The sequence below is a fragment of the Pelophylax lessonae genome, assembly GCF_965119305.1.
Source record: "Pelophylax lessonae genome assembly, chromosome: 3".
Taxonomy (NCBI): Eukaryota; Metazoa; Chordata; class Amphibia; order Anura; family Ranidae; genus Pelophylax; species Pelophylax lessonae.
The window spans coordinates 146,511,043-146,536,924 of NC_138770.1; the positions used below are offsets into that span (position 1 = coordinate 146,511,043).

At 43.0% G+C, this 25,882-nt stretch overlaps 1 protein-coding gene across 2 annotated transcripts in view; it reads right to left on the minus strand.

Moving 5' to 3' along the window:
• Nucleotides 1-25,882, minus strand: part of GRHL1 (grainyhead like transcription factor 1) — a 57,324-nt gene that overhangs the window by 20,206 nt on the left and 11,236 nt on the right. For both annotated transcript variants that reach the window (XM_082251373.1, XM_082251374.1), the window contains exons 2-8: nt 18,542-18,728; nt 16,906-16,982; nt 14,447-14,828; nt 13,926-14,002; nt 11,748-11,904; nt 11,326-11,437; nt 10,575-10,669 (exon numbers count right to left, since the gene is read on the minus strand). In XM_082251373.1, coding sequence (XP_082107499.1) covers nt 10,575-10,669; nt 11,326-11,437; nt 11,748-11,904; nt 13,926-14,002; nt 14,447-14,828; nt 16,906-16,982; nt 18,542-18,728 — 1,087 coding nt within the window. The remainder of the gene's footprint in view (nt 1-10,574; nt 10,670-11,325; nt 11,438-11,747; nt 11,905-13,925; nt 14,003-14,446; nt 14,829-16,905; nt 16,983-18,541; nt 18,729-25,882) is intronic.

Below are 25,882 nucleotides of genomic sequence, written 5' to 3' on the forward strand. Positions count from 1 at the left end.
GGGCTTTGAAGAAAGAAAAACACTACAGATATATGTGCCCAGGTAAAATGTCATAAATGGGGTTTACATCCACTTTAAGGAAAAGAAAAAAACGGTAACAGTGTAGACCATTGTTTACAGAATGGATGCCCCAAAAAGGGAATTTAGACTCTTATGGTCAAATATTTGACTATTACTCGTCCTATGAACAGTGATGGCTCTTCCCAGTAGAGTCACCCTGCTATATTAAAAAAAAAAAAAAAAAAAAAAAAAAAAGAAAAAGGGGGGGGGGGGGCTTTTTTATTCCTTGCATCGCCACTGGAACCATTTCCACACACTTGCTAGCTCATTAACAAGGATATCGCAATTAAAACTTATTTCCACAGAATCCAAAAACAAGCATGACATGAAGTTAGGAGAAATCTCTTTAACGTAGCAAAGAAATGCAGTAAAAACCCAACACTGCTTCTAATGCTTGTGCCCGCTATCCAAAACGCTTAAAATTTATTTTGGCTGGACATGCACTAATATCCCTTTATCCTACAGACAGATATTAGTACGTGCCCCCTCCTACAGACAGATATTAGTACGTGCTCCCTCCTACAGACAGTTAGTAGTACGTGCTCCCTCCTACAGACAGATATTAGTACGTGCTCCCTCCTACAGACAGATATTAGTACGTGCTCCCTCCTACAGACAGATATTAGTACGTGCTCCCTCCTACAGACAGATATTAGTACGTGCCCTCCTACAGACAGATATTAGTACGTGCGCCCTCCTACAGACAGATATTAGTACGTGCGCCCTCCTACAGACAGATATTAGTACGTGCCCTCCTACAGACAGATATTAGTACGTGCCCTCCTACAGACAGATATTAGTACGTGCCCTCCTACAGACAGATATTAGTACGTGCCCTCCTACAGACAGATATTAGTACGTGCTCTCTCCTACAGACAGATATTAGTACGTGCCCTCTCCTACAGACAGATATTAGTACGTGCGCCCTCCTACAGACAGATATTAGTACGTGCTCCCTCCTACAGACAGATATTAGTACGTGCCCTCCTACAGACAGATATTAGTACGTGCGCCCTCCTACAGACAGATATTAGTACGTGTGCCCTCCTACAGACAGATATTAGTACGTGCGCCCTCCTACAGACAGATATTAGTACGTGCGCCCTCCTACAGACAGATATTAGTACGTGCCCTCCTACAGACAGATATTAGTACGTGCGCCCTCCTACAGACAGATATTAGTACGTGCCCTCCTACAGACAGATATTAGTACGTGCGCCCTCCTACAGACAGATATTAGTACGTGCGCCCTCCTACAGACAGATATTAGTACGTGCCCTCCTACAGACAGATATTAGTACGTGCCCTCCTACAGACAGATATTAGTACGTGCCCTCCTACAGACCGATATTAGTACGTGCCCTCCTACAGACAGATATTAGTACGTGCCCTCCTACAGACAGATATTAGTACGTGCTCTCTCCTACAGACAGATATTAGTACGTGCGCCCTCCTACAGACAGATATTAGTACGTGTGCCCTCCTACAGACACATATTAGTACGTGCTCTCCAAACCAACACAAATCTTTAGAGTTTGTGTCAACTGATTTTGTTCTCTTCAGTGCGTTTTGCATTCCCATACATATGAAAATGCAAAATCTGGCAGGTTAAAAGAAGGTCAGCTTCACGTCAATGAATTTCTGAAGTGTATCTAACTGATGTCAAAGTGAAGCCATCAACACAAGTCCTTGGACTCAAAAATTAAGAGAAAGGAAAGAGTGCATGAAATACACTCACATGACATCACAACTATACCCGATTTTGGGGACAGTATGGATCTGTCTGGTTTTAATTAACTGAAAAACGTGTGGGGGTCAGTTTAAGCTCTTATATTTTACTTTATGTGGAAGAAAAGCCAAAGTAACTTTTCTTAACTCCTAATTATTCCTCGAGCTGGAGGATCACACAAATGGACCAGAGCAGATTAAAAATAGGCAAGCTGTGTACATCTTTTTATACAGGTTAGGCAGGGTAGGAGGGAACATTAAGAATAGTTAAGACTAGGGCTTTTTTTCCACTTTAAGGGCGATCTGTAATTTTTAAATATCTCAGATGCGAATTAACGCTGATCATAAATGCAATCCCTATATTATATATATATATTATTTTTTTTTTCCTTCCCCTACATACAAACACATACTGCCTATCCTAGTCTATTTCACAATATGAGCTACATAACTACTATGGAGAAGAAAAAAAAAAAAAAACACAACAGGCAACGCCTAATTATAAGAAAGGGTGTATCATTCATGTGGTATCCCTTTAAATTAATCCCTTGAAGTTCACAGTCACGGTACCAAGCCAATTAGTGATTTAAAGCAATGAATACACAGTGATACATAAGTAAATAAACACTGCAATTAACCCTTTCAGAGCTACAGGAGCCTGTGGTGGATCACTGGGAGTACCAAATATTTCAAAATTAATGACATGCTAAATATACTTCCTGGATGACGTGTGTCACCACCTTGAAAAATAAATGTAGAGGAGTCATCTACATGACAAGGGATCATCACTGCTACTCATCCTGTCTTTATACTGGAATGTAAATGGGGCCATGTAGTGCTGATGTGACAGTTTAATTATACAGGTCACCAATTGTGCAATGGAGGACATGGGCCTAAGATCTAAAAGAAGCCTTGAAGCCAGCCTCTCACAGATGCATGAAACACCAGCGATGTTACAGGTTTCTTGCCATAAGGTACTGCTTGGTATAAATTATAGGGATTCAGAAAGGATCTTGGAATTCAGTGGAAGATCCCACAACCCTTCAAGCAAAAGACTAAATACAAAGATAAATGACATGTCAGCCATGTTAATTCACAAATTTGTATTTGTTTCTCCAGCTCTGTCACATACCACAGTGCTGTCTGGCAGGGAAGGACACCTGATTTTTTTTGCCGCAGTTAAGTAACTCAGTTCTGGTCTCTTCTCCAGCCTGTGACTGGACAGTGAAAGAAGCAGCACAACGATTAAGTAGGGACTGGGGAAGCATGGAGGAACGCACCAAAATTCAGAATGTCCAGATTTGACATTATTTAGAATCCTTAATCATAAAAACACAAAATGTGTTTTGGGGAGTACAAAAGGATCCCCCTCATCAGGACATGGTACTGTTGAACAACTGTGCACTGGACATATGAACAAATGCAACTGGAGGGATTCTAAGAGGTAATTAGCATGAACACTCCGGATGCCAGTTAATCAGAGGCAACCCAAGGTCCTATTTTTTTTTTTTATAGTTTGTGCACATGCCCTTTAACTATCTATACAGTAAATACACATATCCATCTATATCTTGCCCATTCTATTCAAAATGGACTTTGCACTATCAGGATTGCCGACTTTGACCACCCTCCTTCCCCCTCCTCCATTTACAGAGCACTCTTCATTGATGAAAGCTTTAGTACAGCTTCTATGACTGGGGGGGGGGGGGGGGTTAGAACGATGTCTGATCCATCTGGAAATGGTCACAGAGGAAGCGGACAACCCTTTACGATGCCCATCCGTGAGCACAAAGTGTTATACTTAATGAAAGACTCCGTAGCTGCCAGGTACACCCTAATTGCCTGGACCATACCCAAGGCAATTTCCTTCGGATGTCCAGGCCTGGGACACAGGGAAGGCAACACAATGTCCTCATTCAAATGAAAATCAGAGACAACCTTTGGAAGGAATGATGGACAGGGGCGAAGAATCATCTCTCTGTGAATCACCAGGTAAGGTGAGCGACAGGATAACGCCGCCAGTTCGACACCCTGTGCGAGGGGATAGCCACCAAAAAGGCCACCTTCTGGGACAGCATAAGCTGGAGAATTTCCAGATGATTCTCAAAAGGAGGCTTTTGGAGGACCGAAAGCACCAAATTGAGGTCCCAAGGTGGCAACGGAGCCTGCACTGGAAGAAGCAAATGTCGGACACCCTAAAGAAAGGTACGCACCAGGGAGTGTGTGGCCAAAGGTCATTGGAAGAACACCGCCAAAGTCGACACCTGGCCCTTGATGGTACTCAAGGCCAATTTCTTTTCAACCCCCTATTGAAGGAAGGGCAAGATCCAAGCCACTGAGAATGAGTGAGGATGAACCCCAAGAGACTCACACCACACAATGAACATCTTCCATGTACGATGGTAGAACCTCCTAGAAGTAGATTCCTTAGCTTTTAACAGTGTAGGAATCACTTACTCAGATAAACCTCTATCCTTCATCACCTGACGTTCAACAGCCAAGCCGTCAAAGCCAGCTACTGTAAAACAGGATGGAAGATCGGTCCTTGGGACTGCAGATCCTGAGAGGAAGCTTCCAAGGAACGTTGGTGACCAGCGGCACCAGATCGGCGTACCAAGCATGGCGAGGCCAGTCCAGAGCCACTAAGATGACTGGAATCCCTTTTGCCTCGATCCTGCGTAGAAGTCTTGGCAGAAGATTGAGAAGGCGTAAATCAGACGATACTGACCTCACGGGGCCACCAGCACATCTTTGGCGTCCACCAGAGGATCCCTTGACTGAGCCACAAACCCCAGCACCTTTCTGTTGAGCAGAGCCACCAACAGATCTACCTCGGGGTGTCCCACCAGAGACACAACTGATGAAACACCTTTCGGATAAAAAAGGGACCACTCCCCTTGGTCCAACTGAGGTAATCCCCCTGCCAGTTTTCCACCCCAGGAATGTGTACGACAGAGCGCTGGAAGACACCATTCTGCCCACCTTAGAATGCTGACTACCTCCAGAGCTGCCAGGACACTTCTTGTGCCCCCTTGGTGATTGAAATAAGCCACAGCAGTGGCATTGTCCGATTGAATGCGCACTGGAAAACCCTGAAGATGATCTGTTCAATGGTCCAGACACAGTGATCGCTCAGTCTGGACTTTTTCCAGTGTCTAGATCCCCTGAGCAGACTGCTTGCTGGGGACACCTCCCCAGCTGGACAGGCGGGCATCCGTGGTGACCACTGTCCAGTACAAGTGGAGGAAGAATTTTCCCAGCCCGAGGGCCGGAAAACTAAGCCACCATATCAGCTACGCCTTCAGTCCTTGACTCAGCCAGATTCAAATTGTCCAGAGACTGCAGAGTTTTGTCCCATTTGGTCAGAATCTCCCTTTGCAGGGACCTTGTATGGAACTGTGCAAATGGAACCGCCCAGAAGGTAGACCCCATCAGACCCAGCACCCGCATGCAAGTCCTGAGGGATGACCATCTGTTGGACAGCAGGAGACAAATTGCAGTCTGCAATTTCTTGAGTTTGTCCAGAGGAAGTAGATAGTCAAGATTTGTGGAGGGAACCAGGGCAGACTTCTGAAAATTCAGAATCCAGCCGAACTCCCGCAGAGTTCGTATTGTGATCTCCAGGTTTTCCACTAGACAAAAGGAGACACCGCTCGCACAAGGAGATCATACAAGAAGCCCAGTACTGCAATCCCCAGTTGGCATAGCAAAGCTAGCACCGGGCTAATACTTTTGTGAAGACCCGAGGAGCAGAGGCGAGACCAAAGGGTAATGCCACAAACAGATAATGCTTCTCTCCCACGGCAAAGCAGAGGAAGCACTGATGACTGGCACATATTGGAACGTAAATGAACTTCTGCACCCGCACAAAGCAGTTCAGCACCTTGAGGTCCAGGATTGGACGCACTTTGCCTTCCTTCCTGAGAACTGTAAACAGGTTTGAGTAAAAACCCTGAAAACGTTCCGAAGTCAGAACCGGGACAATCACCTCTTGATGTAACAGGTCTTGTACTGCCCCAAACAGACCCTGTAAGCCGTCCAGGGACAGGCGCAAGCTGGAAGGAAAGAACCTTGCCGGGGGACAAGAGAGAAACTCGATCTTGTAGCCGGACCGAATGACTTTGTGGACCCACTTGTCTTGCACCAGGGAAGTCCACGGGTCTGAAAAACAGTGAAGACATTCTCCCCACCCTTGATACGGGTGAGGGGGCACCTTCATGCTGAAGGAGCCTTGTCAGAGTCATGTCTGAAGAAGCCCGCTCTCAGCTTGCCAGACCAGGTCCATGTGGATCCTCCAGAGGAGGCCCTGAAAGGCTTCGAGCTTTTGTCAGTCGACCCTGAGGGAGGAAAAAACACCTTGCGAGCCCAAAAAGTAAGGGCCCACATCTACAATGAGGTTCCTTGCCCTTAGTAGCCTGCGGAAGCAAGGTACTCTCTCTTCCCCCCCCCCCCCCCCCCCATGAGATCTTTTATGATGTAATCCAGGGTAGCTCCAAAAACAGGCGATCTCCTTAAAAGGGAAGATCAGTCAAGGCCTTTTTAGAAGTCTGATCCGCAGACCAGCATTTGAGCCAAAAGACACGCCAAAGGACCACTGCCAAAACAGAGAGCCGAGCCACTAGGGGAGCCGCATCCAAAGAGTCATCACAGATAAACTACACCCCCTGGACCAGCTGGTTCTCCAGCTCAGCAAAAGCAGGGGGGAGCTGTTCCCACTCCAGGTCACAGTGTATAAAGTTTATCCCACTTGGTCAGTTTGCGACATCAGGGCAATGGTGAATACCAGCCTCGGTGCCGAACCAGTCAGAGTGTACATATTGCGGGCCACAGTCTCCGCCTTCCTGTCAGTCGGATCCTTAAAGGCCGGGAACTCTTCAACCAGAATCATGGTTGCCTTGTTCAATCTGGAAACCTTAGGGACTCCTCAGAGGTAACGCCTAGTAAATCGCTTTGGTTGTCCCCAGTTTTTAGCGACAAATCTGTCAAAATAGGCAGGGAAAGGAAACACCTTTGCCGCTCTGGATGGCTTGTGAGTGCCAAAGGGAACCTGCGCTTCCATCGCAGCTGCATCCTCTAGCTACAAGGTCTCACGCTCAGATACAAATCAGTGCTTCCACCTGCACCTTTTAATGCGCGGTTGCAGACGTGGAGGAATCATCCTCACTATCAGAGGATTCCAGGTGCATGGAGGGTGACCTACGTCCACGGCGGCCGAATCAGATTCAGGATCTAATGAGACAGGGAAAGTCGGGGGGTGCTTTTGGCTAGCCTGTCGCCCGAAGACCACCTCCACCTGGGACACAAAGGACTGCTGTCAGTTCATCGATAGATAGTTGGGACCTGGAGGGCCCCACAGCCTCAAAGAGGGGATCAGGTGAGGAGATGTGCTCCAAAGACTAAATGAGCCACCAGGGGGACCCCACATAGTGTAAAAACACTGCAAGGGACAACCCCCACCATGCTGGCAGCACCACCTGGTCGCCAGGCACAAACACCACGCGATTCTCAGCAGAGGGAGAGAACCTCACCATAATCTGCACTCCACGTGTGGCGATCAGGAAGTGAAAGGATCCAGGGGATGAGGAGGGGCTCAGAACGCCAAAAATCACTGCCCACAGGGCTCCACTGTCATGGTTGCCGTTATTTACAATAGCAAACCACCGCAAAATGGCCGCCAGACTACACAAACATGGCCCCTGTGTATAGAAGCACATAGGCTGCAACAAAATGGCGGCACCACAAGGCTTACAGGGACCCAGGAGGGATCCCAGGCCTCAAGGACAGACCTGGGCAGGACAAGGGGCCCTGGCAGGAGCCCCAAAAAGGTACAACTCCCCGCTCAGTTGATTGTCTGGTCGCCAGTGGCGCAAGGCCCCCATCGCCAGTATAGCGCCCTGCCCCCACCCCAGGAGGAGGATCAGACCACCCAAACAGCCCCAACATATGTGGAGGGGGGGAACCCAGGGGTCTGACCATCCCAAGGAGGGGCCCACGTCCACCTCAAAACCCTCCCCAGAGGGAGGGAGGGGGGGGGACAGGTACTCACCATAACAGGAACCAGTCAGGCACTGCTCCAGACAGAACCTGGCCCCTGATCGAATCAAAGGCCCGGTCGTATGCAACCTCGCGAGGTTTTTAACTCCAGCCCCCATGCAGTTGGGCTGTGTCGCAGAAGACCTAGCATGGAGCTGAGATCTGCGCGCGCTCGCTGGCCAGACTGGGATGACCATTGGATCTAAATTATCCAGCCCGTTGCCTAGTCAGACAGTTGATTTCAGATCTCACAGGAAAAATCCAGGGAACAAAAAAAATGTTCCATCTAAAAAAGAAAAAAAATTGCAAGGACCAAAGATCCCAGCAAGGAACTAGATCCTTACTCCTGACTAGGGAGAAAAAAAACTGAGTGCCTATTAGCAGAAAGAGGGAGTATACCCCCCTGGGACTGCCCATGGGCATAGCTAGACTTTCTGCGTAGTGTCCTACTCCTGTAGGGGACAGTATACCCCAATGGTTATGAAGATCTGAAGCTGTGTCTGTCAATGAGCAAAAGAGAAAAAAAAATGTTTTTTTTTTTTTTAGTTTAATATTTTAACTTGTATGAAGAAAGGACTAACGCATAGCATGATCTTAAAAACAGACTCAACTCAATTGAAAAGCCCATGTGCGCTAGTCTTTAAAATATCAGTTCTTTAAACTCCTATACAGCTCATACAAACCAGCACAAGCAACCACAATAACCAATCAGAATCCTACACTAGCCTACATTGGGTAATCGTGCCCATTGCATTTTGTTCAGTAAAAAAAATAAAATAAATAAAAAGCCAATCACAAGCCTGATTTTATTCTAAGCGCATGTAATGAAAACATCCAATATCGAATGGAACCCCCAGGGGCGTCGCATCTACTCCGTGTCCCAACTGGGCCCCCCCAGGGACACTGCCTCTTCCATGTCCCAACTGGACCTCACCAAGGACACCACCCCTACTTGGTTTCCCAATTTGGCCCCCCAGGGTCATCAGCTGTAGTCCCTGCCCTTCCACTCTTGTTTAAAAAGCCTGCAGCGCTCTGTCAAAGCATGGGTTAAGCATCCCGAGTTCAGCATACATTTCTTTTCCTTTCCCCTTGTCTTTGTATTTGGCGAACTGATGAGAAAGAAAGTTCAACAATCCGCGCAGTGTTTGTTTATGAACTCTCCCAGACATTCACCTCATCGCCTCCTTCCAAGCAGCCGGTTGGCCCTTTTACAATAGCAGAGTGGAGCTGAATAAGTGACAATCCACTGCCAGAGAAGGAGTAGAAAGACGGAGCGGCTTCTTTTTAGGACGAAAACCCTTCGTCTGCTATTATATGGTCCATTGTCATGGGCTTTCCCAGCCAGCATTGCCCCATTGCAATCCAAGGAGATCGAAACTCCCCTTTCCCCTGTGTGTACATAACCACTTTGGGATAATATCTACTATTATACCACAAACAAATGATTTCCATATCAAAGAATACGGAGAAAAATAACAGCCCTTAAGTGAAACTTTCCATTAGATGGATGTGTTTACATACAAGCAGCGTGTACGGCCTCTTGTCACGACAAGTCACCAGTTTACTAGAACAGATTAAGTTAGTTATTAGCAGACTGGGGGGGAGCAAGACTATAAAAACACAGCCCAACTCTTAAAGCAAGGCAGCTATGTGTTGATTAATGACAACGACCATAAATACAGGGTTTAAAGTAGAAATCCACCTATTAGTACATTTTGTGGAATATTGCAGCACACCACAATTTAAAGTAGAACTCCAAGTAGGAAGTTTAAATGCCTTCTTTTGTTTTATACAGAGGAGAACAGGTTAGAACCCATCAGTTTTTCGTTATGGTCTTTGTCCCCGATGGGGAAATCTACCCTCTCTATTTGTTCTAATGACCATTTGTCACCGATGCATAAGGCAACAGAAAAATCCAAATTTTACATTTGTCACCAAAGCACGAGTTGAAGGAAAATCTACCCATGGGAACACCTGCTCTGGTGAGAATTTAGAGGCAAATACATGTATATGAGAGAGAATATCTATCTATCTATCTATCTATCTATCTATATACACACCCACACACATACATACAGTAAATCTGTTCAGCAAGTCTTGTGATTTCACACATACTAGTCCCCATCACTTGGCAAGTAACATTTGTTCAGCATTACAGGTAACCTTTCCACCTCTAGCCTGTTCAGTTGATAATTCGCATATGAAAACCACCCCTGTCCAATGAGCATCTAGATGACTCGGGCAGCTTTGAAGCTGAACAAGGAAACCAAGTGATGTTCCCAGCTATTTAGCATAGCATAGGCATTACAAGAAAGTCAGTCATTAATTGCATTTGTTTTTTTATCAGGTCAGCGGCTATAAAGTATTGAAAATTAAGGTTCAGTATTCTAGCCAAGCAAGCCCCAGCTTCAAAAACAGAGATCAGCTATGGTAGGTCGCCATATTTATCTTATGCTTTAGTTTATTTACAACAAAAAGCAAATATCCTTTGACCCATTCAGGAGGTGACCCTGTGGGTAAACCACCATTGGTTAAAAAGCTTTATTCTATAGTCTGCATGTAAGAAAATAAGAGGAAAATGATAGTCTGAAGGAAAAAACAAAAAAACCTTAAGTAGGTACAGTAGTAAATCAAATTAAATATAGATTCAGGAGTGCACACCTGTAATTACAGCTTAGGATGGTAATAAATTCAACACACCCAGTTTAATAAGGGTACCGAGGAAAAGAAATACACAAAGAGTCTGCACATACCTTGCCTTCATCATTGAGGTCCCACGTAAAGGAAATGGCATTATAGGCAATCTCTTCAATGTTGCTAATGGTGTTGAAACTCTCTTTGTAGTCAGCTGTAAAACAATCAGAAGTCGGGTCAAATGTGGAAATTTTGACAACTCTATAGAGACTGATCCAACTTCAAAAGGCTACACTTATTTACCAAAAAGGTTTGACGTGGCAAGGAACATGGAGAAAGCTTTTCAGCAAAGTTTCAAAGGATCAAATAATTAAACTGTGGATAGGATAATCACTCTTTGTTGGCAACATTTATTTCCAGAATTTTTGTTTTTGCCGCCAAACATCATGGAGTCCCACTTCTTTGGCTGCATTTTCCATGGTGTAAAATGAGAATTACAACAGGAAGAGTAAGTAAGGGCTCCCATAGATGGGCAGAAACAGAAAAGATTCTGACACCAGTATCAGAAATGTATAAGCGGACAATTCAGCCAATTTTGAAGTCAATATTGGGTAAACAGAGCCATTAAAAATAAAATATTTAGGAGACCGGTCATCATATTTGCTTCTGTACTGTGGCTAAATGCATAAATGCAAAGGGCGCAAGCTAAACTCAGGATCTAATGCAAAGCATGATCCAGCATTTAACAAAACCTTATTATAAACCCGAAAATGCTTCACATGATGTAACAAACGTGTCTTCTAGAGCAATCATGAATCATCTTGAACACAAGCAGCTATTCTCAATGGTTGTTGGCCACTAAAAGCTTACCTATATCGATACATCTTTGTTTGGCAGTGTGCTGTCTGGAATGCCAGTATTTCCAATGACGAAGTTGGTCCTCTCTACTTTTGTCATCAGCAAACACAACCATGATAACACTCTGGAAGAGACAGCGAAGGGTACAATGAACTAAACATCCAAAAAACGATAGTCTTAGCAGCCGTCATACATTTGTATCTGGGCATCTGGCATCAGGACAAACAGGGATGTATTAGATTTAAAAAAAAAAAAAAAAAAACATGGGAATATTGCCCAAGGCCTATCTTTACACTTTGAAAACCCATACAGATTTTTCTTCCTAGTGTTGAGAACTTTTCAAAGACTTGCACCTGTTTTAAGAGACAATTTTGCCAACAGAAAAACATTTTAGAGTGAGGAGCGTTGCTGTATTGTCAATAACAAAGACTTACCCGGACTTTGCTAATTGGATGGTGTATCCCTTTATTGCTGCCCATCTCCTTCAGTGTGATGGGGTAAAATTGGCCCTTATTTAGATAGGTCATTGTGCTGTCTCCAGGCTTTGGTCGCAAAGATTTTGAGGCTTCAAGTGTATATTCAAAGTTATTTCTACAAAACAAAAATCAGATTACAAGACTGTAAGAAACCCATGACAAAAAATGTACACATTAAAAAGCGTACCTAAAGTGGTTGTAAAGGCTAAAGGCTTTTCACCTTAAAAAGAGAAGTACAGCCAAAGCTCATTTGGCTGCATTTCTCCTGTGGATCACTCATTCTCCACTCCAGTGACCCATTTTCAGCAGACAGCAGGCCGAAGCCCACTGTTGGTTGACATCAGAGCCGGTCCAGGCTCGGGAAGTATCACAACCATATGGTCGGGATCAGACCACGTCTGGCTCGGCACCCAGCTCAGCCTCTCAGCAAGCCAATGATAGCCTGAGCCGCCCATTTCCACCCCCTCCGCAGCCCAGCGCTCCAGTGAGCATGGTGGGGCAGAGCAAAGAGCTGCTGACTGACAGCCAACATCTGTCTGCTGAGGGAGCTCTGAGAACCGAGCGATAGGCAGTGTCTGATTGCTTGGTTCTCAGTGTTAGAGCCACCGGGGGACAGATACAGCATTGGACTGATCCTGCATCCACCTAGGTAAGTATGATTCTGAAATTAAAAGCAGCATGGATTTTCTTCTTTTTATGCATTCGCTGCATTAAGGGGGAAAAAAAAAAAAAAAAAAAGCACACATTTTACGTGTAGCACCTCCATGTCATTAATTCTTAGAGCTGAATCTTGATTTGGCAATGTGCCCGAGAGCAGCAGCACTGCTCCCCCCCCCCCCCCTTCACTGGACTCGGAGACATTGGCTCCTGCTGCTGTCCCATCAACTCCAATGACAAGGGAGCAAGAGGCAGGGCTAAGCTGCACGGTGTGTGTGTGTGTCAATAGATGCACACAGTATGGCTCAGGATCGGGCCTGCATAAGTGCCCCCATAGCAGGCGACTTGCTATGTGGGCACTTGGCAGGCCGAAGGAGCCAGGAGCCTTTACAATCACTTTAAACCCATAAAAAAAAAGAAAGCATACTATGCAAGTAACCAGTCATTGGTGTTTGCATCATTGGTTTTCTTTTATAGGCTTTTTTCCTATTTCCAACTGGTAATCAAATAAATTAAAACACACTTCCTGTGGGTGGCTATGCTTACGCGTCCACTGTTATCTATAGCCATGCTATGGTTACCACCTAGGCTAGACTTCAAGCAGGTCTGCTTTTGTTCATTACATATGGGATAGGGAGAGGAGTCATTTTCAGAACAGAACCAGTTTATCCTTGTAGTTAAGCTCATAGGAAGTGAGCATTTCTGGCAAGATCAACAGCTATTTTCTGTACTCATTAAAAATATGGTTAGCCTAAAAAATGAAAACGAATGCAGCCATTACATCTAGCGACTGGTAAGCTGAAATGTATTCCATTTTTAATCTGGAATCCCAATGCTCTCGTGCTACTCGGACAAATTCTTTCTAGGTTAGCGCCTGCACACTGCAAACCCCAGGAGCCGTGCACCTGGTCCTAATTCCAGGCCAGGATCTGCAGAAATCTTAGCTGTACTAAACTCAGGCTCTCTCCTTTCAAAGTGCTTACAAGCCCTGATAGTTATCTCCCCAAGCCTCAGCGGATCAGTCAATTAACCCATGTGGCTGTCAGCTTCCTCACCACTTTTACCAGCCTGCACTACACCAACATTGTGACAGCCGATCAGCTGAGAACATTTCTTCACTACTGCTTTTAATAATCGTGAGTGTGAAGTGAACACTATTTTATACGCCGTTGTACCCAATATTCCTGGCCTTCGGTGTTTTTTTTCTATAGGTTTACATATTTATGGACTGTCCCAGTCTAGGGTTGTTCATCTAAGGTTGCTGGTTTAATTATTTTTTTTACTATACACTAAACTTTGGTTTAACCCTCCACGACAGTCCCAGTTTTTTAGGTGGATCATGTGAAAATGAATTGTCCACCCCTGTATATATATCATAGAATGCAAATGCCTTTAACTAATGTGATTAATGAATGCGATGGAAAGACTTAAAATCCCCCCCACCCCACAGTACAATGAAAATCCAGAAAAGTAAATTACCCAGCAACATGATCAAAACCATAGTCTTCAGAGCTGACACTACTCATCCGTAAGTTGAGGTCAGATGGAAAATAAACCTGAGAAAAACAAACCAAAAAACTGCATTTTAAAAGTGAACAAAAAAGAATATAGAATGATCAAAAACAGCAGTGATAAGGAATATAGGGGTTTGTTTTTCATGTCACCAATCTTAGAAGGGAGAGACACTTCTAAGCCAGTCTACAGACAGGAGATGGTGGTCACCTGGTCGAGCAGAAATCAAATCACTTCTAGGGAACCCATAGGACTATTTTACACCCCTGGCTGGCAGGTCTTGGAAATGGGGGCAAGGACAGACAGACAAAATATTCCTGTATGTCCAAATATTGTCTACCACCACCATGTATAGTTCAGGATATCCGAATTAAGGTGTTTTTTTTTTTTTTTAAACAAAGAGCCATGTGCAAGTGCAAAGACTAAAACCATTTCCCATTGGCCACAATAAAAAAAAAACAAAAAAACAGATAAAGAAATAAATTTACCGCTTGAACATCTTCTTTAAAAGTCTCCGAGAAGGTGGTGTCAGGAGTCCGCCTCTGAGAGCTGGGTGGTTGGCTGCTGGAGCTGTAGTGGTCAGGGGTAACATTGCGATCAAAGGTCACAATGCGCTCCACAGGCTCTGCGTGGTAGACATTTGTTGGGATATCCACAGTGAAGCCATGGCTTGCGGATTCTGTCTTGATACCATGGGCTGGCATTGATGTAATGGAGACTGTGGCCGTGGTGTCTGGAGAGCTCAGATGTCCCCTTTTGTCCAGATGGTTGCCAATTGGGAGGACAATATTAAAAGGCACATTGGTCTTTAGAACCTGCACTCTGTTGTCTGCAGTACAAATTAATGGCTGCTCATTCAGGTGTAGCAGGCTATTCCTTTGAAAAAGAAAAAAAAAATTGAATTAAAATGATTCAAAATCCACAAAGTAGAGATTCTAATACGACTGTGGCCAGCTCCACTTCCATGTGCTCATCTCAGCACCATAGGTGTTTGTGATATAGCCTAATGCCCAGAGCCATTATATTTTGGCTACTGTGCTGGTTTACATGATAATGCCCTTATGGCACATGAGAATACCCTTTACCTCAAGTGTAGGATGTACATGTAATTCAAATACTACAGAATACCCCCTTTTTTTTTGAAAGTATATTGGTTTGCCCATTCTTGGCTTTGCCATGCACTACTGTGACTATCTGTACCACCCTGTCATTTGCTGTTATTGTACCATGCCTAGGTTTTCAATAAAGTTTCATTCTGGTCATTAAAATAGCTACAGGAAGTAAGCTCCAGCAGGCAGGGCCTTCTGTCCGTTTTATTATCTGTTCAATAACTGTTTTATGCTTTGTAGGCCCATTTTGGTATTTGAGAAATTTAGAAGCACTGTGAAACGTGCTAAAGCAACATAATGTATGGGCTTCATCAATGGGACATACCAAAGACCAGTCTGTAGCGCAAAAGACCAGTCTGTAGCGCAAAAGACCAGTCTGTAGCGCAAAAGACCAGTCTGTAGCGCAAAAGACCAGTCTGTAGCGCAAAAGACCAGTCTGTAGCGCAAAAGACCAGTCTGTAGCGCAAAAGACCAGTCTGTAGCGCAAAAGACCAGTCTGTAGCGCAAAAGACCAGTCTGTAGCGCAAAAGACCAGTCTGTAGCGCAAAAGACCAGTCTGTAGCGCAAAAGACCAGTCTGTAGCGCAAAAGACCAGTCTGTAGCGCAAAAGACCAGTCTGTAGCGCAAAAGACCAGTCTGTAGCGCAAAAGACCAGTCTGTAGCGCAAAAGACCAGTCTGTAGCGCAAAAGACCAGTCTGTAGCGCAAAAGACCAGTCTGTAGCGCAAAAGACCAGTCTGTAGCGCAAAAGACCAGTCTGTAGCGCAAAAGACCAGTCTGTAGCGCAAAAGACCAGTCTGTAGCGCAAAAGACCAGTCTGTAGCGCAAAAGACCAGTCTGTAGCGCAAAAGACCAGTCTGTAGCGCAAAAGACCAGTCTGTAGCGCAAAAGACCAGTCTGTAGCGCAAAAGACCAGTCTGTAGCGCAAAAGACCAGTCTGTAGCGCAAAAGACCAGTCTGTAGCGCAAAAGACCAGTCTGTAGCGCAAAAGACCAGTCTGTAGCGCAAAAGACCAGTCTGTAGCGCAAAAGACCAGTCTGTAGCGCAAAAGACCAGTCTGTAGCGCAAAAGACCAGTCTGTAGCGCAAAAGACCAGTCTGTAGCGCAAAAGACCAGTCTGTAGCGCAAAAGACCAGTCTGTAGCGCAAAAGACCAGTCTGTAGCGCAAAAGACCAGTCTGTAGCGCAAAAGACCAGTCTGTAGCGCAAAAGACCAGTCTGTAGCGCAAAAGACCAGTCTGTAGCGCAAAAGACCAGTCTGTAGCCTGCATTAATCTACAAAGACCAAACTTCCATTTACAGAGCATAGATCATTGAAAGAATAATTCTAACTGGTTTCTGTGGGTTATGGCAATTTGCTCCAAACCTGGTTGAAGAAACCTAAAAAGAAGAAGATTAGAAAGTAGGAAAGAATGCATGAACACAGGAAGGTTGATTTACTAAAGGCAAATATACTGTGCATTGCAAGTGCACTTAAAGTGCAGTTGCGCTAGATGTGAGCGGAAGATCTGAAAAGTGAGGAAGCTCTGCCGATTTCTATCATCCAATCATGTGCAAGCTCTCCTTGCATATGATTGAGTATTCTTCGCCAAGTGAAGCTTTTCCTTAATTTAATAAGCTCTGGAGCAAGTACACAGTATATTTGCCTTCAGTAAATCAACCCCACTGTTTGCTATGGTTGTACCCAACCATCAAATAAGCTTGCCACCTACAAAGACCTGTCAGGTTTTAGCTTTCTCCAATTGGTGCTAGGAAAAAAACATGGAATCTTACAGGATGTTAAATAGATTTAGCTATACATTATTCACACATGTAAACTAAACCCCTCCACAAAACTAACCTTTTATGATGATGATGTTCTGCCTCGGAGTGATCATGGTCTTGTTTGTTTGCCGACAGTCTTCTGTCTCTAGGAACCTTAAAAAAAAACATAAACCTATGTATTCATGCAAAGTTGTTAAAAACGGTCACAGGGCAGTTATGCATGCAAATGCCAAAGTAGAATTCTTCCTTGCCTGAAGAAAAAGATACTTTGGCATTTACCCATGTTCCTCTAACCCAGACTAATAATTTACAATGAACTTCGTATTGCCACTAAAGTGTTTTATAGCACTGAGGAATGACATATCTGAAACCTCAAAGTGACAATTTCCTGAGAGGCCATCTGATTTTAGGCCACACTGAGCTGCCCCAGCTTTGTATAGTGGGCAGGCTTTATTGGGTTATAATCATGACTAAAAAATTAATAAATGCCACAGCACTTTTGAATGGGGTGGGCTCAGCATCCAGAGTAAGATTTATCTACTTGGAGATTACATGTTCTCAGCATGTTTGCATGGGTTACCCCAGGTGCTCTTAATTCTCCTACAACCCAAAACACACATCGGAAGATCCATTTTCTCTATTACATGTAAGAATAGCCAGGGCATTGAAATGTGAGGTCAGGGAACAGTCCAGTGTATTTGGTAAAACATTGCATAATGTTACATAGTGAGTTAAGCCAAGAAGAGGAAAAAAGAAAAAAAAAAAAAAAATCGAAAATAGAAAGCCTTTATATACAGAATCCTATACAACAGCAGACAACAGGCTTGGCAGTGGCATGCAATGCCAAGCCGCTGCAAGCAAAGCCAACAGAATACTGGGTTGTATAAAAAAGGGGATTCACTCCAGAAATAAAGAGATTCTCCCTCTCTACAAGACTCTGGTCCGGCCACATCTGGAGTATTCCGTCCAGTTCTGGGCACCGGTCCTCAGGAAAGATGTGCTGGAACTGGAGAGAGTCCAGAGAAGGGCAATGGAGGACATCAGCTATGAGGAAAGACTACAAGCACTGAACTTCTCTCTGGAGAAGAGACAATTGAGGGGGGATATGATATCAATGTACTAATACTGTACTGGCGACCCTAGCATAAGGAACAAACTATTCAGAGTAAGGGAATACAATAAGACACATGGCCACTGACTAAAACTAGAGGAAAAACAGTTTAACCTGAAAGTACGTAGGGGGTTCTTCACTGTGAGAGCAGTAAGGATGTGGAATTCTCTTCCACAAGCAGTGGTATCAGCAGGGAGCATCGATAGTTTCAAAAAACTATTAGATGGGCACCTTAAAGACCACAACATACAGGGGTATACAATGTACGGTTAACAGCAAACACGCACACACATCATAGGTTGAACTGGATGGACGGATGTCTTTTTTCAACCTCACTAACTATGTAACTATGTAACTATACCCTTAGTTGATCCAGAGGAAGCCAAAAAAAAAACCCTCTATAAAAGACAAATGGATATTCTGTGGATCAACAATCTCTGGTTTTACTACCTATAAATGTTAGTATCCAGTTACGTTTTGAGCATTTAGAAATGCATCCAGCTCTTTTAAAAAAAAAAAAAAAAAAATCTACTGTTGTAGCCAGAGCTATATGTTGAGACCATATAAATATGGGAAAATGGATGAAAAAATAAATACGAACCTTGTAGTAGTCATAGAGGAGACCAAGCGCTGCTGCACTGTCCTCATCCCCATTAATGCTCATCATGGCCTTTGTGGCTGCTGTCAGGGGATTTTCCAAGAAACTTTTCCACGCCTCGTCCTCGCTGGTATATGATCGCCGTTGCTGATACAGGGGATCATTCTGAAGTACTAACACAGGCCGTTTACTAAAAGAAAAAAGGCTGGTGTCAGAATCTTAAAATATATATACACACCACATGTATTTATAGATTCTTCAAAAAGTTTACCTATTAAAATAAAAAAAAAAAAAGTGCAGAAATGTTTTGAAGATCGATTTGTTTTTAAAGATAGGAATACATTGAAAAATTTACAGAATAAATTTCATTTTAAGAATGCAAAGCATTCCCAGCAGTGAGCTAAATATTTGCAACTGTTCTATTCTCTGCACAATAAAGATTTTAGCAAATTTCAGATCATTCCCTGATAGATCTCAAAATAAAATTTTACCACCTTCCTAGATATTGGGTCACAGATCCAGTTTGTTTTAACCAAAATACAGCGCACAAGCTGCCATTTGCAAGCAAGGTCAACTTTCCTGCCATTTGTTTCTGAATGCAGTAAATGGGTTATTATATTCAATAACGAAATCTGGTAGCAGGATTCTTTAGCCCAGGGTTTCTCATCCAGGGTTCCATGGAACCCTAGGGTTCCTTCAGAGGTTGCTAGGGGTTCCTTGAGCAATGAGCCATTTCTGCCTCCCATACAAGTTCCCACTGACACCATTGATCATTTTAGCGATCTGTAAGGGGGTAATTATTCCCAATGACCACAAGTATAAGGAGCATTCTTCCTATGGACCATCACACTAAGGCAGGGGTCTTCAAACTATGGCCCTCCAGTTGTTCGGGAACTACAATTCCCATCAAGCCTAGTCATGTCTGTGAATGTCAGAGTTTTACAGTGCCTCATGGGATGTGTAATTCTGCAACAGCTGGAGGGCTGTAGTTTGAGGATCCCTGCACTAAGGTATGAGTTGTATAAATAGTTATTTTTACCAGGGGTTCCCTGAGACTGGGAGGCAATTTCAAGGGTTCCTCTGTGTTGAAAGGGTTGATAAAGGCTGCCTTTGCAAAAAGATGCATTGATCAGCAGTATATATTATTATTATTATTAATATACAGGATTTATATTGCGCCAACAGTTTGCGCAGCGCTTTACAATTTGAGGGAAGACAAAACAGTTACAATACAGTTCAGAACAGGAGGAACTAGAGGGAACTATACATATACTTTGGGAATAAAAGTTTTAGGTTTGCAATCTAGCAAATTAAAAACAATACTAGCAAATTACAATTTGTTAAATTAAAAAATACGAAAAAAAAAAAAAAAAAATGTTCCTATGGGCAAAACCATTGTTATACCTTTATTTTTTGTCTAAGTGAGCGTCAGAAGGCTTCTACATTCCTTGCAATGAGGGCTTCATTGTCCCATCAAAGATCCTCAGCTACTAGACATGCCACACTGAATTTATTTAAACACGTTCTACTGAACTCATTTATTTGTTACATTCCATGTTACAAAAAGGTACTCCTTCTTTCAGGCTATTCTCCAAACTCCTTGTTTGTCACTAAAGCACATGAGGTGTGGTATGTACTTGGTGTTTAGGTGTCCTTGTAGGAACATGGTTTCCATCACATAAAATGGGTTCTTACCCACAGTTAGCATCCCACAAGAAGAACCAGCCCTAATTAAGCAAAATTGTGAATGTTTTGGTCAGTACCCTTTTTATCAGTTAAAGACTTCTGTGCCAATACAAATCCACAATCAGTTTGCTTAGCCCAGCAGATTTTTGACATTGCACTGCCCCAAAATGCTTCTGATCAGAAGTCTTATCACAGACGACAGGGTTGTGTAGCAAATTTGTTATGCAACCTCAATGGTGGTAAACCCAAAAACAAAAAAAAATGTATTATGTTGCAACTGAATTAGATGTGGTGGCTGCATTAGTTTTTTTTTTTTTTTTTTTTTTTTAAGTAAGCTTTTTTCCTTCATTTTCACCTGGAGATCCTGCCAGCAAGTGTTATTTTTCAACCTCCAAAATGGTAGTTTGAGGGTTGAGACAAACCATTTACCACTGACAGGGGTGCGTACAGTGGTCAGCTTTTATTCATTTATTTAAAAAAGAAAAGCGAAGAAAAACAGCACCTAAATGAAGTAAAAAAAAAAAAAAAAAACACAAAATCTACATTGAGAACAATTGCAGACTTACATTTCATAAGTAGTAAGTCTCCTGTCTTAAACTCTATTCACTGGGGGCTGTCATCTAGGAGCACAACAGCACATTGCAGAGGTAATCCAGTTCAGAGACTCTGTGTTTCCGACAGCCAGGGAATACTCAAGTTGCCATGTTAGTCAGACACCTAGAGGAAAGGCCTATTTGATGTCAGATGCTGGTGGGCATGGAGGAGGTATGGCTATGCGTTTCAAGGCTGCTTTGCCTCTGTCTCAAGCCTCTTTATGTACTCTTTGTGGACCATTTATTTTAGGAGGTACTGTGACAGCTTAGGCCACAACATAGTGAGTTTATTTACATTAATTTATGTAAAACCTTTATGCCAGAAGAAAAAAATAAATAAAAAGAAACTGTTGCTGTAACCAATTAAAAAGTATTAGCTGGAGTTCTGCTTTAAAAATTTGTGAAGTCCATCTAAATCTGCTACTGCATCTAACACTACCCGATCACCTGACTGACAATGCTGCTGTCCAAAAGATGTCTCTGCTGCTCCTCCATCCAGAGTGGTGACTCCATAAGACAGGAAGTATATTACTTGCGACTTACCAGATGAAAATAAGTGGGGGGGGGGGGGAATAAGCAAAAAGAAAAACTATAAATGTAGCAACCAAATTTAACGTTTTGGTAAGCTTCAATATTGAAGATTTTTGTTTTTCGGGTTTAATACTGCTTTAGGCAGTGGGACATAGTAGCTAGAACTGTGAGGTTCTGAAGTCCATTTTCAAATCCCACTAGGGAAACTATATTGTTCGTTGGTGAGGTATTTTTGGTATTGTGGTTTTTGTAAGGGATCCAATTTTCAATACGATGTCCGAAAAGATTCTGGTAGGATGATTGGCTTCTAGTTTAATGGTCCCATAAATGTGTGACTGTGGTTGGAACACAAAATTGCAAGCCTTATTTTGGTACAAATCAATAAATGGTCCTTCTATGCCACTGGACCTCAAAAGCCTATCCTACAGTTACACCGCTGCTCATTTGTAAGAAATATATTCAGAGAATATTGCAAACAAGTCTAGAATCTTTGCTGCATGAAGCAAAAATTAAAGCCTACAGTTGTATCCAAGCTTCTATTAATCCATGAAACCAGTTTCATAGGTTTAATCAAAAAAATAAATAAAACCATACACCTACAGTAGAAGGACAACAGAAACTCACATCACTACATAAAAACTGCACAGCAATACTGCATTTTCTAAGCAACAATTGGAGCCCGTTTACACAACAGTTTTGTCTTTTTGCGGGCTAGATAGCATTCTCTGACTAACGCATTTGAGAAGAAAAAGCTTTTGTGAAAGGCTAAAATTAAAAAACAAAACAAAAAAAAAAAGTGCTCTGCTGCAATAGTTTTGTGGGCTACTTCAGTTCACAAACCTTGTGTTTCACTACAACAACCTTTGCATTATTAAAATAATAGTGGCCCTCCCTAAACAGCCTGATTTTTACAAGTAGCGTAGGTCACAATTAATGCTCAACAATCATGCTTTTTTCAGTCCTCTTCTGCTGGAGGTACAATTCCTGCATGTGGAGATTCTACTTTTCTTTACACTTTCAAGTAGATGAGAGAATCAATGTACTGTCAAAGATCTGTAGTCATCATTGGCCAAAAACCGAGGCAGACCCCGCACGCCAGTTGTTTATATGAAAACTGCCTGATACTTTACAGGCAGGCTTAAGGTACCCATGGACCTTGGATCTATTTCTGGGGTAACCAAATCCTCCTCCTCTGGGGCTGAAACAGTCTTGAGGAAGGGGGACTCTTACCTTCGAAATGCATTGACTATCTAGTATAATATAAGAAATAATTTGTAACTGCATCATCAAATAAAAGAAAATTGTCACAAAAAGTGTTAAAGTCTATACTGACTAGACTTGTCCATCTGTGTGTTGAAGGAAACCCTGGTTTAGGATCGTCCTGCTATACCAACACTACTAAATCTACAATTAGGATCATCCTGCTTTACCAACACTACTAAATCTACAATTCTCTACATACCCCGGACCCAAGTCATCCCTCAGATCCAGAAACACTGTCAACTGAATCCAGATATTAGAGGACCACCTCAGTCTGACCATAAACCTCAATAGCTGAGGCACCTCAGGAGAAATAGAAAAGTCACATTGGCTAAAGTCTTACGATTCTTGTCTTGATCAACAAGCATACATGTCCTACTACACAGGCCTAAACACCTGCATTGCCTGAAACACCTATTCAGATTTCGGAGTATGCTTTCCGATACCCAGAGGAGGTTGAAGTGTGCCATCTTGGCTCTGCATCCTCTATTGTCTGGGGCCACCGTTAGGTAAACACAGTCATTTGCATATCAAATAGCACTAGTCTCACCAATATAGCCTGCTAAAAGAATCAAAATCGGATAGTAAAAAGGTGTGAGAAACCCACGCTGGGTCCATTAAAAGCCAGACATTAAAGACGCATAGGAAAAATAAATTTAGTCAATGTAATAAAAAAAAAAAATGCATCCCTGACTATCCTTTAGATTTGTAATGTTCAGAAACATGTAAAATGATAATCCAATTGAAAAGGAACCAAAATCAAACATCAGCAGCCTAAAAAAAATAAAAAACAAGGAAATAAAATCTAAAAAAAACAGTTGCCACAATGCTGGAAACCTTTTCACAATTGCCTCTAAATTTTTAAGGGCCAGTGACCCAATAAGCAGCTGACCCATTATGGTTGTAAATATTTTAGGTTAAAAATTTCACATTTGGTTACAATGTGATAAAAAAAAAAAAAAAAGTGCACTGAGTGGACTTAATTTATACATGTTTAGGGTCCATTTACACACTTAAAACATGAATTGGAGTTTTAAAATGATTTCTGTTAGAGATTGCCATAGAGGATGACCTTCTTACACATCCATATGGAAGGCCTCCTTGCTATCTGCATCAAGTCAGAAAAAAAAAAAAAAAAAGGCATTGATGAACAAGACAGCGTCTAAAACCATACAGAACCTTCCAAGCAGTTTAAATAGTTATAGGGCTGATATATCTATGTACGGAGCTTTTTCAGCGGGAAGGTGGGAGAACATGGTTTCGGCACTGAATATATGTAATGGCAAGGGGTGCTCAAGTGTGCTGAAGGGTCTATAGCTGCTGGGGGGATCTATGGTTAGTGAAGATATATTTTTGCGTGGCAGTTTATTGTTGCTTGTCTGCGATTGTGTTGCTGAGGGGTCAATTGTTGCTGGAAAAGATCTGTTGAGGAAGGGGTCTATTGTTGCTGGCTGCTGGAGAGTCTATTGATGCTGGGTTGGCTGCTGGGAAATCGGTTGTTGCTGCCGGGGTCTATTGTTGCTTGGAAGGGTCTATTGTTGCTGGCTGTGGGGGATCTACTTTACTGCTTTTCTTGTGGTTCTTTACAAAAATTCCATACAAAATTACTTCTCACAAAATTATACTTGGTTCTGTATTCTCTAAAAGGGGCGGTACTGGGAGGTGAATAGGAGGTGGAACCAAGGGATGGTGCTGGTAGGTGGGTAGGGGCAGAAGAGGGGAGTTCCTGCACCTATTCTGAGAGAAGAAAAAAAAAAAAGCCCTGACTATGTACAGCCGTGGCCAAAAGCTTTGAAAATTTCACAAATGTTACATTTTCACAAAGTCTGCTGCCTCAGTTTTTATGGTAGCCATTTTCGTATACTCCAGAATGTTATGAAGAGTGATCAGAGGATTTTCACCTAATTGCAAAGTCCCTCTTTGCCAGGACAATGAACATAATCCCATTAAAAACATTTCCACTGCATTTGTGAAGAAGGCTTCAGGGACGCCAAAAAAGTCCAGCAAGCGTCAGGACTGCCTCCTACAGTTGATTCACCTGCAGGATCGGGGCACTACCAGTGCAGAGCTTGCTCAGGAATGGCAGCAGGCAGGTGTTAGTGTATCTGCACACACAGTGAGAAGACTTTTGGAGGTTGGCCTGGTGTCAAGAAAGGTAGCAAAAAAGCCACTTCTCTAGGAAAAACATCAGGGACAGACATTCTGCAAAAGGTACAGGGACTGAACTGCTGAGGACTGGGGTAAAGTAATTTTCTCTGATGAATCCCTTTTCCGATTGTTTAGGGCAGTGATGTCGAACCTTGGCACCCCAGATGTTTTGGAACTACATTTCCCATGGATGATCATGCACTCTGCAGTGTAGTTGAGCATCATGGGAAATGTAGTTCCAAAACATCTGGGGTGCCAAGGTTCGCCATCACTGCCCTAAACAATCGGAAAAGGGATTCATCAGAGAAAATGACTTTACCCCAGTCACTGGTTTAGGGCATCTTAAAAAAACCTTGTCCAGAGAAAAAAAAAAAAAAAAAAAAAAAAGGTCAGCACTACCATCAGTGCTGTGTCATGCCAAAAGTAAAGCATACTGAGACCATTCATGTGTGGGGTTGCTTCTCAGCTAAGGGAGTGGGCTCACTCACAATTTTGCCTAAGAACACATACATGAAGAATGGTACAAAAACATCCTCCGAAAGAAAGTTCTTCCAACCATCCAAGAACAGTTTGGTGAGGAACAATACCTTTTCTAGCATGATGGAGCACCTTGCCATAAGACAAAAGTAATAACTAAGTGGCTTGGCGAACAAAACATGGAGATTTTGGGTCCATGGCCAGGAAACTCCCCAGACCTTAATCCCATTGAGAACTTGTGGTCAATCCTCAAGAGGGAAAAAAAAAAAAAAAAAAAAAACGCACAAAAATTCTGACAAACTCCAAGCATTGATATGCAAGAATGGGCTGCCATCAGTCAGGATGAGGCCCAGAAGTTGATTGACAGCATGCCAGGGCGAATTGAAGAGGTCTTGAAAAAGAAGGGTCAACACTGCAAATATTGACTTTGCATAAACATAATGTAATTGTCAATAAAAGGCTGACACTGAAATGATTAGAATTATACATCTGACAAAAAGGATCTAAAAACACTGAAGCAGCAGACTTTGTGAAAATTATTATTTGGGTAATTCTCAAAACTTTTGGGCACGGCTGTACAAGTATTAAATGGGCCCTAGTGTGCCAAAATTTAATCACACGACCTTTTGCAGGAAACCAAGATAGCCGA